At 34.4% G+C, this 14899-nt stretch overlaps 1 protein-coding gene across 10 annotated transcripts in view; it reads left to right on the plus strand.

The window, feature by feature from the left end:
- The window catches only part of CCDC91 (coiled-coil domain containing 91), a 136699-nt gene that overhangs the window by 97659 nt on the left and 24141 nt on the right, over positions 1-14899 (plus strand). For 9 of the 10 annotated variants that reach the window (XR_007374699.1, XM_048934411.1, XM_048934414.1 and 6 more), the window contains one exon: positions 7015-7128. Coding sequence is in view for 9 of the 10 variants with exons in the window: in XM_048934411.1 (XP_048790368.1) it covers positions 7015-7128 (114 nt within the window). In the remaining variant the exon portion in view is untranslated. Of the gene's footprint in view, positions 1-7014; positions 7129-7397; positions 7468-14899 lie in introns of those variants that run through there. The other variant, XM_048934415.1, reaches the window with a different exon arrangement.

Below are 14899 nucleotides of genomic sequence, written 5' to 3' on the forward strand. Positions count from 1 at the left end.
TTTTTCTTGCCATGATATTAACATTGCTTTTACACATTTTGTAATGCTTTTGTATTTGAGAATGACCTATATAATGATATTAATTTCACTTCCTGAAATAGTATTTGAAAATTCTCATTTATGATATACAGGACATTGAGTGCACTGCCAGTTAAATATACAGAATACAAAATAGTATCTATTTATCAGTTTTTCTTTGTCCATTTCTTATCTGTTGCATAGCTTACGAAATCCTGTTGGGGATGCAGGCAGTATGTGAAATGCTCCATTTGTTCTATGCTTCATAATGTGCCAGTACAATGGTATATTTAATGTTTCAATTCCAGGAATAAATTGTTAGACTTTATTTGACTGATTGAGAGAGTGTTAAGTTTTGGAAGGAGAAGCAATATCTTTTTCAGCAACGGTCTTGGCCTATCACAACATTGCTGTTCATGTTCAAAATTTTGTGGGTTTTTGCCAGAAGTCATTTTTCTTAATATTATGGTCCCTGGCCCTATTACAACAGTGACAATTATATTATGAAATGTGATGGAGAAAAAATTGCTTTTCTGAATTCATGTACAATTTATATTGTCTTTGCCGTATTTTTAAACTTGCAGCGCTTAAATTTCTCTTAAGAGAATATGAAATAACAATTTTTATGCACTTTTTTTTTGGTTGAATTTATATGGCATTTAATTTTGTAGGTAATAATCTACAGTCATTGTCTCTTAAAATTATGTATAGTACCAGAAGTTGGAATAGTTTCATTATGAAAACATGAAAGAAAGGAACTATGTATTTTAACAAAACTTTCAGTTTTTCTTTCTTCTTAATTTTCCACTTTGTTGCAGAAATAATAATGAGCCAAATGTTTATGGACAACATTGATTTTGCAAGTCTTTATGGAAACAACTTTTTAAATGAAATGTTTTGTAAGTTTGTGAGCATGAGGATGCACACAGCAACACTGAGTGGCGAGAGATTCCAGCTATTAGATCCATTTATTTTCAGTATACTGGTAAAGTCTGGAAAAGGGGTAGTCCACTGCATGCTGACTTTAACCACTTCCAACTTCAGAAGTACTAGTTAATACTAAGTATTAGTTAAAAGCACAAACATTATAATTTGAAGGTTACTGTTTTCTGAAAAAACATTGACATTGTAGTCTGTGGTTGTATTTCCTAGATAAAATTTATTACTGCCACCTCATCCTTGCATGGAAACAGAAGAATGTTCCTATAAATCTGCCAACAATCATATCACAGAATCACAGAATCACAGAATGGCCAGGGTTGGAAGGGACCTCAAGAATCATGAATCTCCAACCCCCCCTGCCACATGCAAGGCCACCAACCTCCCCATTTAATACTAGACCAGGCTGCCCAGGGCCCCATCCAATCTGGCTTTGAACACCTCTAGGGATACAGCCTCTCTGGGCAGCCTGTTCTCAGCACCTCACCACTCTTGTAGTAAAGAACGGAAGTTCTGACATCCAACCTAAATCTTCCTTCCTTCAACTTAAAATCATTTCCCCTTGTCCTGCTGTTATCTACCCTTTCAGAGAGTTGACTCCTCTCCTACTTATAGGCTCCCTTTAGGTACTGAAAGGCTGCAGTTAGATCACCCCACAGCCTTCTTTTCTCCAGGCTGAACAAGCCCAGCTCCCTCAGTCTGTCTTCGTAGGGTGGGTGCTCCAGCACCCTGATCATCTTTGTGTCTGTCCTCTGGACCCTCTCCAACAGCTCCCTGTCTTTCTTGTACTGGGGACTCCAGACCTGGACGCAGTACTCCAGATGGGGCCTCACAAAAGCAGAGTAGAAGGGGACAATCACCTCCCTGTCCCTGCTGGCCATCCCTCTTCTGATGGAGCCCAGGATACAATCTGCTTTCTGAGCTGCAAGAGCATACTGCTGGCTCATGTTAAGTTTTTCATCAATCAAGACCCCCAGGTCATTCTCCGCAGGGCTGCTCCCAAGGATTGCTCCTCCCAGTCTGTATGGATGCCTGGGATTCCTCCGGCCCAAGTGCAAAAACGTTGCTGTGTTGAACCTCATTAGGTTCACCTGGGCCTACCTTTCAAGCCTGTTGAAGACCCTCTGAATGGGATCCCTTCCTTCTACCATGTCAACTGTACCACTCAGCTTGGTGTCATCAGCAAACTTGCTGAGGGTGCACATGATTCATTGCTGACATGCACATCGATGTCATTGATAAAGATGTTAAAGAGCACCAGTCCCAAGACCAGTCCCAAGTACTGGCTTCCACCTGGACATAAAACCATTAATCACCACCCTCTGTCTGTGGGCTTTCAACCAGTTTCTTATCCATCGAGTGGTCCACCCATCAAATCCACATCCCTCCAATTTGGAGATAAGGATGTGGTGGGGGACCATGTCAAAGGCCTTGCTCAAGTCCAGGTAAATAACATCAGTTGTCTTTCCCTTGTCCACCAAAGCTGCCACTCCATCATAGAAGGCCACCAGATTGGTCAAGCAATGGGGATGAAGCCATGCCAGCTGTCTTGGATCATACACTTGGATCACATTCCTCATGTGATCAAGCATGTTGTCCAGGAGGATCTGTTCCATGATCTTCCTAGGCACAGAGGTGAGACTCACTGGCCTGTAGTTCCCCGGGTCCTCCTTGCTCCCTTTCTTGTAAATGGGAGTGACATGACCCTTCCTCCAGTCATCCAGGACCTCACCTGACAGCCACGACTTTTCAAATATGATGGAGCGTGGCTCAGCAAGCACCTCAGCCAGCTCCTTCAGAACCCCGGGATGCCCACCATCCAACCCCATAGACTTGTACACATTCAGTCTCACGAGGCAGTCTTGGACTTGCTCTGTCTTACAGTGAGGGGGGGATTTACCATCCCGGTCCCCACATAGAGGTTTAGGGATGCAGGGCTCAGCGACGTGAGAAATACTGCAATCCTGGCTGCCAGTGAAGATCGAGGTAAAGAACTCATTCAGTACCTCAGCTTTCTCTTCTTCCGTTGAAGCCAGTTCTCCTTTTACATTTACCAAAGGAGGAACACTTGCTTTGGCCTGTCTCTTCTGGCCAATGTACCTGTAGAAAGTCTTCTATTGTTTTTCACGTCCCTCGCCAAGTTCAGTTCTGCCTGCGCCTTGGCTTTCCTGATCCCATCTCTGCAAGTCCAGGTGGGTGGTTGTTGTTTTTTTTGTTGTTGTTGTTTTTTGTTTGAGTATTGATTGGCATGCTCTGTTACATAAAGTACATTTTTTTCTTTTTGTTTTTCTGTGGAGATGCACACGTACACACTCTGGTGATGCGGTTGTGACATATAAGTCATATATATTCAAACATAGGTTTGAATATGATTTATCAAATTAATTTTTATTAGCTACTCTAGTCTTCTAATTGATGTATAGATACATAATACATATATATTCCTCCTGTAGAAAAGCTGCTTTTGGCTATAATTAGTCATGTGATGTCTGAGTAGATATTAAGAAAGAAAGAGCGAGTCGCACCTGAAGTGCAATTTGTCCCTCACCTTTTTCTGAGAAACCAGGCTTTCAAATTTTCTTGAATTAATTAAAATAACACTAAAACCCTCAAATAGTGCAATACTCTTTTAAAGATGAAATACAGGCCAATTTTCACCTTGGCAATCAAAATCTAATTTAAAAAAAACTTTGAAGATGGATGTGGCATTATAGGAAAGGACAAATAAGAATATAAAGTAATTATATACACTGAGAAGATGTACATGCAGTTAGGACTTTGATAAACAGTAGTAATAGGCAGTGTCAGAATTTAAATAATCATTGTGCATGTTGATAGTTTACTGTAATAACTGACAGAAAAAGACTGAAGAAAGATGGTGGCTTTGAGAGCATTTGTATTGGGATTTGTATTGCGCATACTGCTAATGACGGTATATATCCTCCATTTGTCTTTGTTGAATATTTACTGAATACCTATGTGCTTTTTTTCCCAATTTTCAATATCTCTCATTAATAAATAAACTATAAATAAACTTCATTATTGAAGCCCACTCCTGAAAACTAAACAGAAAGGACAAAAGAATTTTTTTCTGTTTATCAATCCAACAGCAAATCTCTCTTCTGATAGCTTTGAGCAGCCTACTGTTTTTACAGAGGCCTATGTATGTTTGCTGTGATGAGCTGCAACTAACAGACAGTATAATTATAGTATGCTCTGCTTATCACTTCAACAGAACTTTATGCAACTTTGTTTTCATATTTATCCAAAACTTCGTATTCATCAGAGCTTGTTCTTAATTAAGTGAAGTTGTAAATGGAAGACAAGTCATTTAAGTTTCATTTTTTGTATTAACTTTGTTAAAATAGTCTGTAATAAATGTATTGCTAGTAGGTTTCGTTTAGTAGTAATTTTTAGTAGAACCTTGGAATTTGATTGTATTTTTATTTGAATCTTTATTCATGTAGGGCTTTTGTTTTAAGTATCAAGTAGCATGATCTCAAGGAAAATTTATATGTTTGTTGTTTTTAAACATTTTATTAATACAGGACTTTCTGTGCTTTAATATTTGGCACCATATCAGTTTTGTAATTTGCCTTTAAGAATTTAATTGAGTAAATGAATTCATTATTTTCCATTCTAATATGAAACAAAGTATTTGGGAAACTTTTGACTAATTTAGCTGGCATGAGAATATGAGAACAGCATATTTCTATAATGTGTAACTTTCTGCTACTTTTTCTGTTAGTCTTGCTAGAGTTCATAAATGAAAGAGGCCTTTGTCTCAGGATTTTTCTTTGGTAATCTGAATAAATATTTGTTTGAAATGACATAAATTGCTAGAGGTAAGAAATAGTACTTTTTTCACTTGAAACTCTTCAACTGAAGAGTTTCAAAGATCTAGTCCAATTAGTCCAATCAAGTGATATTATTCATTTTGTACACTAAAAGTATATGGTAAAGTCACTCTGATGTGCGTAGATGGATTATGTAATTTTGTAAATATCTGATACCTCTGAAGCCTTAGCCTTCCACCTGTTCTGTGGAGTGTATACATTCAGTACAACTGAGTTCCTGCAAAAATATTCTATTCGAAGAATAATAAAGCACTAAGAATGCATGTTAGTGTTCTGAGATTCTGTATTTAAAAATGGTGTCACTTCTCAGTTTGACAAATGTTCCTTAAACCATTAAAGTAAACAAGGCCATAAAATGGTTGTCATCTGAGCTCCCAAACATTTGTGAAATTATGGATTTGTCCTTATGCTAATCATAATCCTTTTATAAATATCATATTTTAACTGAATATTTTTATTTGAATACTCAAAGTTCTGCAGTAAAGTTAATTGTCTTCTTTTAAGCCTGACAATTATGTAACAATGAATACTTATTTTGACAAAAGCCTGAATGTCTGTTTATAATTAAATCTTAAAAAAATTCCATTGTTGATCTTTTTTTTTTTAATTGATGAAAAATGTGGATTTTTTGTTTTTAGTTTTACTTTCTGTCTACAAGATGTGTTGCTTAGTAGGCACTATTCTGGTATAATATTTATTTGATAATGCATTGTATCTGTTGATATAGCGTATAATAAAAGGTCATTGAACACCATTTAGATCAGTAGTCCTTGGTCAGTAGAGTTCTGACAAAAAAGGAAAAAACAAAAATCCAACCTCCACTACTTCAGATATGTATCATAAAATGTCAGCATTATTCTGCACTCAAGCAAACTTATGGACAGACAAACCTTTTCAGCACCTACTAATTATGTAGTGCTATGTCTAAACAGTAAACAGTAGTGAGGAAGAAGATGGTTCCTGAGCATTTATTTTTCATTTTAAAAATAAATGTATTTAAAACTTAAAAAAAAAAAAGAGAGTGAAAAATCTGCACATATCCATAAATAAATACACCAAAACAGTGTGTTGAACCATTGTTTTTTTTTTTTTTTTTCCCAGAGTATTTTCCTTAGCTGCACTGCTTTTAGTTTTGTGAAGGAAGGAAATCAAGATTCTTCTTTCCCATGTACTGCAGCATTGCCTCAGTGATCATCTTTTTTCATAATCAATTACTTTATTACGTACTGGATTCTTAGTTCCCTTACAGGATCTGTAATGCATGGCGGTGGCACAGTAACAGGGAATAGTAATTTTGGCCCATAGAAGGAGATAGTGCAATGATATTTTTTGTAATTGCTGTGAGTATTTGAAACAGTTTTCATGGTTTTTAGCCAATTTTTATCCCTAAATTTTTAGGACTGGAAATTCTCACCAAAAAAAAAAAAAAAAAAAAAAAAAAGTATTTCTAATCAGCTATATGATATCTTTGTGTTCTTCAAAAGAAAAAAAATGCTATTAAATTTTGATTAAATCTTAGTATTCATGCTAAATGTGTATGTGGTAAACAAGCTTAGATCTAGTGATATTAAGCAGCAGAAGTACATTCCACTCCTCCTTCATTCTGAAGGCACACTGCTACTATTTTTGCTGCATCTGCTTTTGAATATCCAGAATGAAGATGGAGATGAAGATAGTTCATGGTAAATCCAGTGGTGTCTTCTGATTAGTCCTAAAAATAAATAAGTAAATAAATAATCCACTATTTCCCTTTTTCCTTTCCCCTCTTTCTTCATCTAAATCATTTAACATACACTGATTATTTTGACTGGCTATTACGTAATCTTTTGTGTTTCAGGAATCTTGTTTGTCACCTCATGTTCCTGAACTTTGAAAATGGAAATCTTAGCTAATTAATATTGTTATGTATTTAATGAGTGACTTTGAATGCTGGAACTTAAGCATTAGGACAGTCTGTTTGGTTCAGAAAGATGTTTCCTGGGCAAATTACTTATGTTGTTAAGGTGATAGGGGTGTTTTAATTTGAACCTGGCTTTCTTTAGTACTGTGTACTTCTATTACCAAATCAGATTTGATTTAGGGTCATGCTAATTTGGGGCAGAATATGGTCATGATAAACTTCTAGGACGGAAAAGGGTGAGATGTGTTACATTTATGAAATATTTTTAATACTTACACTTAACGTTTTCATTTTACAAAGGAAATGATCAAGAAAGCGTTAATGGAGGAGCAAAAACGAAGTGAAAAGGCAATCGAAGAAGCTGTTAAAAGGACAAGAGAGGAACTAATGGAATATATTAAGGAGCAGAAAAGGGTGAGTTACCAGAGGCTAAAGGGTTTTATTTCCTGGAGTGAAAAATCTTGAAATCTGTCTTGACGTTCACGAAAAAACAGAATCAGGAGTAATATCTTTAGATTTGTCTAACAGTTTCTTGTAGTATAACATAGTTCTACATGTCAATTTATAGAATTTTAGGTTTTTTGCAAATCAAAAGGCAGAATAATAAAATGAATAAATTAGCTAGTTTATTACTTTTTTCTTTAGGAAATTCTATAACAATTAATCTGTCCTTAATTTCTTAGATTTCTGCTATCTTCAGGAGTGGAGACCCCCGTTTTCTTTCCACCTACACCCACAGTTAGAGTTCCTTGCCTTTATTCCATTTTCTGATTGCTGTCAAGCTTTCTTGTCCTTCTGAAGCTTTCACAAATAAGAGAAACAAAATATCATCTTCAAAGAAACAAAATTGTTTTTTATTTATCTAGTAGGAACAGCATTTCCACTTGTTTCACAGAGTTCTTGAATATCAAGTTATTGCAATAATTGTTTTTTCCTTTATTACTCAATTGCCACATATTTCTATTCAATAAAAAATTTCCTGTCTAAGGACAGTTAGCTTTTCTGGCATAAGACCTATAAAATTACTGTATTTAAGATCAGATGGGAGGATATTTTTCTCTTCAAATCCTTACGCATGGTAGCACATAAGAGATATGATAAATAGGCCTTGATCAAAGGCCATGCACCTGTCAGAGTTAAAAAAAAAAAAAAAAAAAAAAAAAAAAAAAAAAAAAAGCTTTATTAACTACACTAAAAAACAGCCTGTGGAAAGAATTTTTTAAAATTCTTTAAAATTCGTAGCTTTCGTATTTTTTTTTTACCTTGAATTATTTGGAGAGTTCCAGCTATGCCTTTACAAAAGAAGCATACCTTTCATCACTGCTTTCAAAATAAGTTTTAGAATCCTTCAAGCAAGGCTACTACAATATCTGTACCTGGTTAGCAGTGGTTAAGCACTTTAAGAATAGAGCAAATTCTTATCCAGAAACTTCATCTTATTTTGTGATAGCATAAAATACTTTTTATTTTTTTAATGGTAAATGCAGTATTGTATGGGAACTGTTGAGTAATGACCTGAACCACTGATTGAGCATCTGGGGAAAGCATCCGGTCAGCCCTGAGAGCACGGTCAGCTGTGTGACTAGAAGGGGCGGAGTCTGGCTCCACTGCTCTTAGACCTCATTTGAGGGCTCACTGCCAGTGAGGCAGCTATGTACATTATAATGGTCTCTATAATAATGGTTAAAGAGATAAAGTTGCTTTGGAGGCAGATCAGGATTGCATTTTCTTAGAAACCTATGAAGTATATCCTCAGACTTAAGCATCCTTGTTCTCTAACTTGTACTTTGATTGCATAAATAAAGAAGTTCTGCTTTGACATACATTTACTTGGAGTTCTCTGATGGGGATATTCTTTGAGTTGAGCTGATTAACAGTTTTAGGCAACTGTTACTGTTCCAAGATGCAGAGTAGCTGTTCAAGGCATTGCTGAGATTTTTCCCTACTGCTGAGGATGTTTTTTCTGTGTTCCCAACCCTACCTTCAGTTCCTCCCTTTTCTCACCTGTGTTCTTTTATGAGAGTAAAAGTATCATGAAGAACTTGTACCAATTTTCTGTGTGATGGTGGGATTCTTTGAACTAGGTTACTTAACAAAAAGCAAATAACTGTTCTTTCTTTCATTCTCTGTACAACACTCTTCAACCATACACTTTCCTCATCAGTATTCTTTTAACATAAACTCTTTAGAGCTGTTGTAGGTTTCATAAAATTCTGGAGTAACAATATCATATGTGTAAAATTTGTCCATACATATGATGAAGCTATAAAGACACTATTTGTTTATTAATTAGTTTTGCACATGACATTTTTGACTTTGTTACCTTTATCTTTTATCTTGTTATCTTTTAATACTCCAAATATAATCCCAGGTTTTTTTAATAGCACTAATTTGGCAGTAGCTCAATATATATACTTCAGTTTTCTTTTATTTGTTGCATTTTCAAGGAAGAATTTTTTACTAGAAAAATGTGTATGTTGCTATGAGAATCTACATATCTAAGTTATGAAGGATGTTTTGTGGAAATTTGACCCATTATTATTTTGTAATTACTTTGTAACTACTACTGTTCCCAAGTGTTCTTCAAAGCTGGAATATAAAATAATACTGCTATATCTGGTGAAAGAAATCTTCAAAAGCTATCAGATTTGTAGAGGTTTATATAAACCTTCATGATACCTTAAAGAACTTTTCTGAGTCAAATTTTAATATACTTGCTACAGCCAATAACCAGACATTATTTTTTCATCAGAGGTACACCCATGCTAGGTTCAGAAAATATCTTTATTAATTTTCTGAAATTTTGTTTGACTCTGTAGTATTGGTAGGTCATTGTTTGAACAGAAGTATTGAAGCAAAACAATGCTTTACTGTCTTGCTAGAGTAAGGGATGAATGAGTAGAGGGCAGCGAATTCTAACACAGATGAAAAAAGAAGGCAGGCACTAAAGTAGGATTAAATGACTTTCACTTTAAATTATCATAAAAATAAATGTTATTTCTAGTTTATATCCAGTGCATAGATATAACACAGTATTGAGTGCCTCATATATTAATGAGACTTGGATATAGAGGGAAGCACTTTGGTTAAAAACGATAAAGAAGAACTTTTCTGTGAGCATCCACATTTGTCTTTTCTGACATAAGCTCAAGATTTACTAACTCATTTGCTAGTGTTGTCTTTTGTGGTTTGAAACTCATAATCCTATAACCTCTGGACTTGCATTTCTGACTGCTCTGAAAATAGTGAGAACTATGACAGACTCCAGTGTTTTGAGTCCCCCAAGATGCAGTAAATCACATAGGCCAGCCATTCAGACCCTTGTGCATGTGTTATTAATTGAATGGAGAATGCTCTTCCAGTTTTTGCATTGTTTCTAAAAATTCTGGTGTTTGTTTTCAAATTGAATGTATCTGAAAGGGTTCCCTGGTACTAGGTGTAATAGCTGTTAGTTTCTTTTTTCCTCAGTCTGTTTTGCAAAATGCTGATGTAGTAGTATATACTTATATGTTGGTATGTAGGCCTTTTATACCTATACGTAATAGGTATACGTATTACTTGGAGAACATGGCAAGGAGTTTAATAGCATGTAAACTATAACCTTTTATTACAACTCCCGAACTGACATCCATGGACTATGAGATAAAGACACAGCAGGTGACTTACCTCAGACCTGTACAACTGTATTACTTTTGTAATACATTTTTTAATACAAATTTTTGATTAAAAATTTGATTAATGTGGTACTTTTCTAGGAATATAATAAAAGGCTTCTTATGTGGTCTTAATGTGACACTTTAACTCATTCTGTGAGCACTTTTTGTTTTAGTATTGGAGTAATGGATTAAGTGAACAGAAGCATAACTTTGTTCCAAAGTGCTAACTTTTGCAAGCAGTTTCAAGGAATTTTCACATCTGTTGTTTGCTCCCACGTGCAATGTAATTAATTACAAGATTGATTTAAATTCTGTAGATACGTTATAAGTATTCCAAGTCTGTGGTTAGAAGAATGAAAGAAGCTTGTTAGCTTCCTGTGTAAAGTAATGCTTGGACAAGACCTTCGCCATAGCATTTTGTTTACATTCTGACTCCTTTCAATGATGCAAGATGTAAAGAAAGCAAAGTGCAGTCTAAAAAATATGCAACAGTTCATGGAAATGTAGAGTAGGACATACTACAGGGAGACAATCCAAGTCACCTGATTAACAGGAATGAGAATTGATTTACAAACCAGGAACAAACTTGAAAACAAATTGTAAAATAACAGGAAAGCAGTATCTGAAAACAAAATCAATATTGATATTGGATTGTACTAAGTTCCCATGCTTCCTAATTTTACTTTGAAGTAGTGAAACCATTCATAAAGGCCATGTTTTGTCTTATTTGTATTCATAATGTGGAATTGCAGATTTTTCTTTGTATGCAAGAAGTTTGGTGCCTTCTGTTCCACAAAGGAAATTTCTGAATGTTATGTTTTACATGACTAGTTGAAATTATCTTTTTATTAAATTGCAGGCAAAAAGCAAGAAGAGAAGCTTAATAAATATTAAAGTTAAGCTATGCAAAGCAATATTAAAATAATTCAAAAGTCTTAAATGATTGAAATAAATGAACTTTATTTACTGCTTTCAACTGAAATAGTTGGTGTTCTCATTTACAAAAACTACTACATTAGTTTATGGGAATTTGGGTAAATACTGTAGCTGGGTAGTCACACAGCATTTTCTGTTTCTAGCAGATGAAACAGTGTAGAGATCCAGGTGGATTCTAGCAGTAACGCATAAATATTTTAAAATAAATTATGCATTCCTTTAGTAATTTTTTATTACTAAAGGAATTATATACTTAAATACTTATATACTTGTTATATACTTGTTATATACTTGCCTTATATACTTGTTTTGCCAGTGGACAGGGTCAGCACAAAGGTCACAAAGACCAAGTTAAAGAAGTATATTTATCTTTTCTTAAGTTTAAAGCAACGAGATAAGAAGTGAAATGATACAAGAATAAAAGAAAGCAAGGCAATGCACCTAAGCACTATTTCATGAGGATAGCAGTGGTGATCAGGAAAGATACACCATCAGTTGTCCTAATATTTTACCATAATCCAACTCCACTCTCGCTAGGGAGATCCTGTTGCAGTGAGGACTTGGAGAGCCTTTCCTAGTAATTGCAAAGTCCTACATAGTGTGTCCACTTGTAGATAAGTTCTCTAACTTTGCTAAAAGAGGGTTCAGCTATTGTATTGTTGAGTAAACAAGTTTATGTGACAATTAGGCGGAAACATCTGCTTTCATTATCTACCTCAAGCCTGGCCGGGTCCTAAGGAGGAACCAAGGAAGTTTGTGTACTAGTAAGGCCTTGACACTATGCTTCTAAACAAGGAAAGGTTAATATATTCTCATGACACTTTATCTAAGCTACATCTCTTGGGCATTTTGTCCAAGATGCATATTTTTGCTAATGATCAGATACTGATGATCCCCAATGTTTGGTTGTGAGAGTCATCTTGAGGTCAACTTTGGTTTGAGGCCTACTTGTTCAGGCCTTAGTATCTCAATACTGCATGTAGAACTGAGAAAAAAATAGGACTTGAATATATTATTAGCATTATAATTAATTAGCTTTTATTAACTTTTCGGTTTTCTTTCCTGTTCATTATGTATCCTAGCATCACTAAACTTATAAGCAAAAAGACTGTGCTACAGTAGTTAGCAAAAAAACACTTGTATTCAGTTCACTGCTATATCTTTAATGTTCAGTTCTGTGAACTTTAGACTCTAGAGCACTAGAGTGAGTCTCAAACTATACATATGAATTTGGTGAATTCAATTAAAAGTTCATTTTTTTTGTATGCAGGAATATTGTAATTATTTTTAAATTTATTAATTTCAAAGAACGTGTACCTCATAGTTGAAATGCATGTGGATATCACTTTTTTGGCTGTATTTCATACTTAAAAAATAAAAAATCTGTTATTCAGTTTAAATTAAATTAAATTAACTAAATCAATTTAATCAATCTAATCAATTAATTTAATTAAATCAATTTTAATGTCAAATTCAAACCTTCATTTTTCTGACAGTTATAAATTACATGTTCTGAAACTTGCTGCATCTCAGGATTCAAAAGAGACCTTAGTTACCAGTGAAAACTGAGGCAAGAGTACATAGCTTAGCGATACACCACAAAAATTAGCTTAACATTTCAGTGATTGCTAACTAAAATGTGATATTTCACAAGTCCACAGATTGTTTAAAAACTTGTAGTAATAGTTGTGTGGATTCTTCATTCTTGGTCAAATCTGTTTTTGTATTTGCATTGATGTAAGAAAGCGTTTCTAACCACAGTTTCTGGTGATAAAGCTGGAATGGATTTCCAAACCAGTATTTTGCCATCATATATGAATACTTTCCATAGTAGTAACTATGTCATATTGAAACACCACAGTTCTTTTCTAGTTCATTACATGGTCAGTATTAGGAAACAGCTTATGAATTTATAATTCAAATAGGGATGTTTGATGTCAGGCTGATTCTTGGTAGAGTGTGCTTTATTTTTGCTTAACTTTTTTTATCTAATCATTTGGTCACAAGGTCAAATAACTGCATCCCACTTCTGTTTTCACAGTTTTCTTCAGTAAAGGGTCATCAAGACCTAGCAGTACAGTTACTACATTCCCAGTAGTCTGTTGTATGTATCAGTGAAAGTATCAAGAATTAAAAATAGTACCGTAGTAATAATTTTCTGTTAGTTATTCATCTGTATGAAACTATCAAAAATATTGTAAAGAAGTAGGGAGATTTTTGGCATTCAACGCCTTGACCTCTTCTGCAGTGACGCATTAGTGCAACACTTTATTATTTTATCCATATGGATTTTTTGAGGGTAAAATTCTGTTTCATAATCACTGAAGAGTTTTGTTATCCTTTTTATATAAGGAGCTTTATCCACTATGCTCCCTTTAAAAATAAATGATAGAAGTCCCATTTTATTTTAGTGTGAATATAAAGGCCTAAAAAATATCTGCCCTCTAATGGAATACAGGACTTTTAACTGAATTTTCCTAGTCATTTTACAGGAATTCTTACTCTTTCAGTTATCCATCCCAGGGTTTTGACTGTGGGCACACTTGACATTTTAAATAATTACTTGGATTATTTTCTCTTTATGCTTGTTGATACAAGACTTCGTGTGAGCCATTTATGCACTGTTCTCCCTTTGTGCTTAATTTCTTTTTCCATTCCTGTGGTTGAGTTTTTAATGATTACAGTACTTGTGTTATGCATTCTAAAATAATTATTTCCAGGAGTATCAAATACATAATTGAACTGAGTTCTGAAAGGGTGACTTGCAGTAATTTAAAGTACATTAGGTCAAATGTTTCAATAATGTGAAATATCTTTGTGCAGATTTTTTTTATATTTTTCAAATTTCTTCATTGCTGCCTTTTCAACTTTTCATGTGAGCCTAAAACATATTCTTAAGTTTTATTTTCTAAATTCAGCCACAGGGAATAGGGGAGTCTGACTATGTACTGTCTACATTCAAAAGTAGAAAACTGTTGAAAAATCTATTAGCCTAGAATTTTGTTTCAGTATGTGCATTTTGTAGGAGTTTTGCTTGAGAGAACTTTGGCCTATTAGAATAGCTATATTGTTTTGCTGTCTTTGGAAACTAAAGACTGAAATATGTGCAGGTATGAGCATAAATATGTGTTCCATTGAGTATCTAGCAATCACACCTAGATTTTGTTAATGTTGAAGATAAATGAAGTCATGTCCTTCAATTTTTGGTATTTCTGTATGTACCTCTTTACTCTGTCTTAATTATTTTATGTTTAAAAAATACCTTTCAATAGGAACCAACTAGGTTTCTGTAAGGTAACTTTGGTTCACCACTTCTCTTACAGCACTTTTGATCGATAAGCTATTGTTCACAGCTAAGATGTAGAACACAAATAATTCATCTTGTACATATATCAATTTTTTCCAGAACCATAAAGATCTAGTTTCATAAACACTGCACTATTCACTAGGAAAACAGTGCTAAATAACTAAAGCCAAGATGAAAAATATTTGTAGAACCCGTTCTTCAATTCATTTTATTACCCAACATTTTAATTCCCAACATAGTTTAGTCTCAGTTGTAGTCTCCAACTTAATGGATAAAGCTACTTCTC

Source organism: Lagopus muta, chromosome 1, assembly GCF_023343835.1.
Source record: "Lagopus muta isolate bLagMut1 chromosome 1, bLagMut1 primary, whole genome shotgun sequence".
Lineage (NCBI taxonomy): Eukaryota > Metazoa > Chordata > Aves > Galliformes > Phasianidae > Lagopus > Lagopus muta.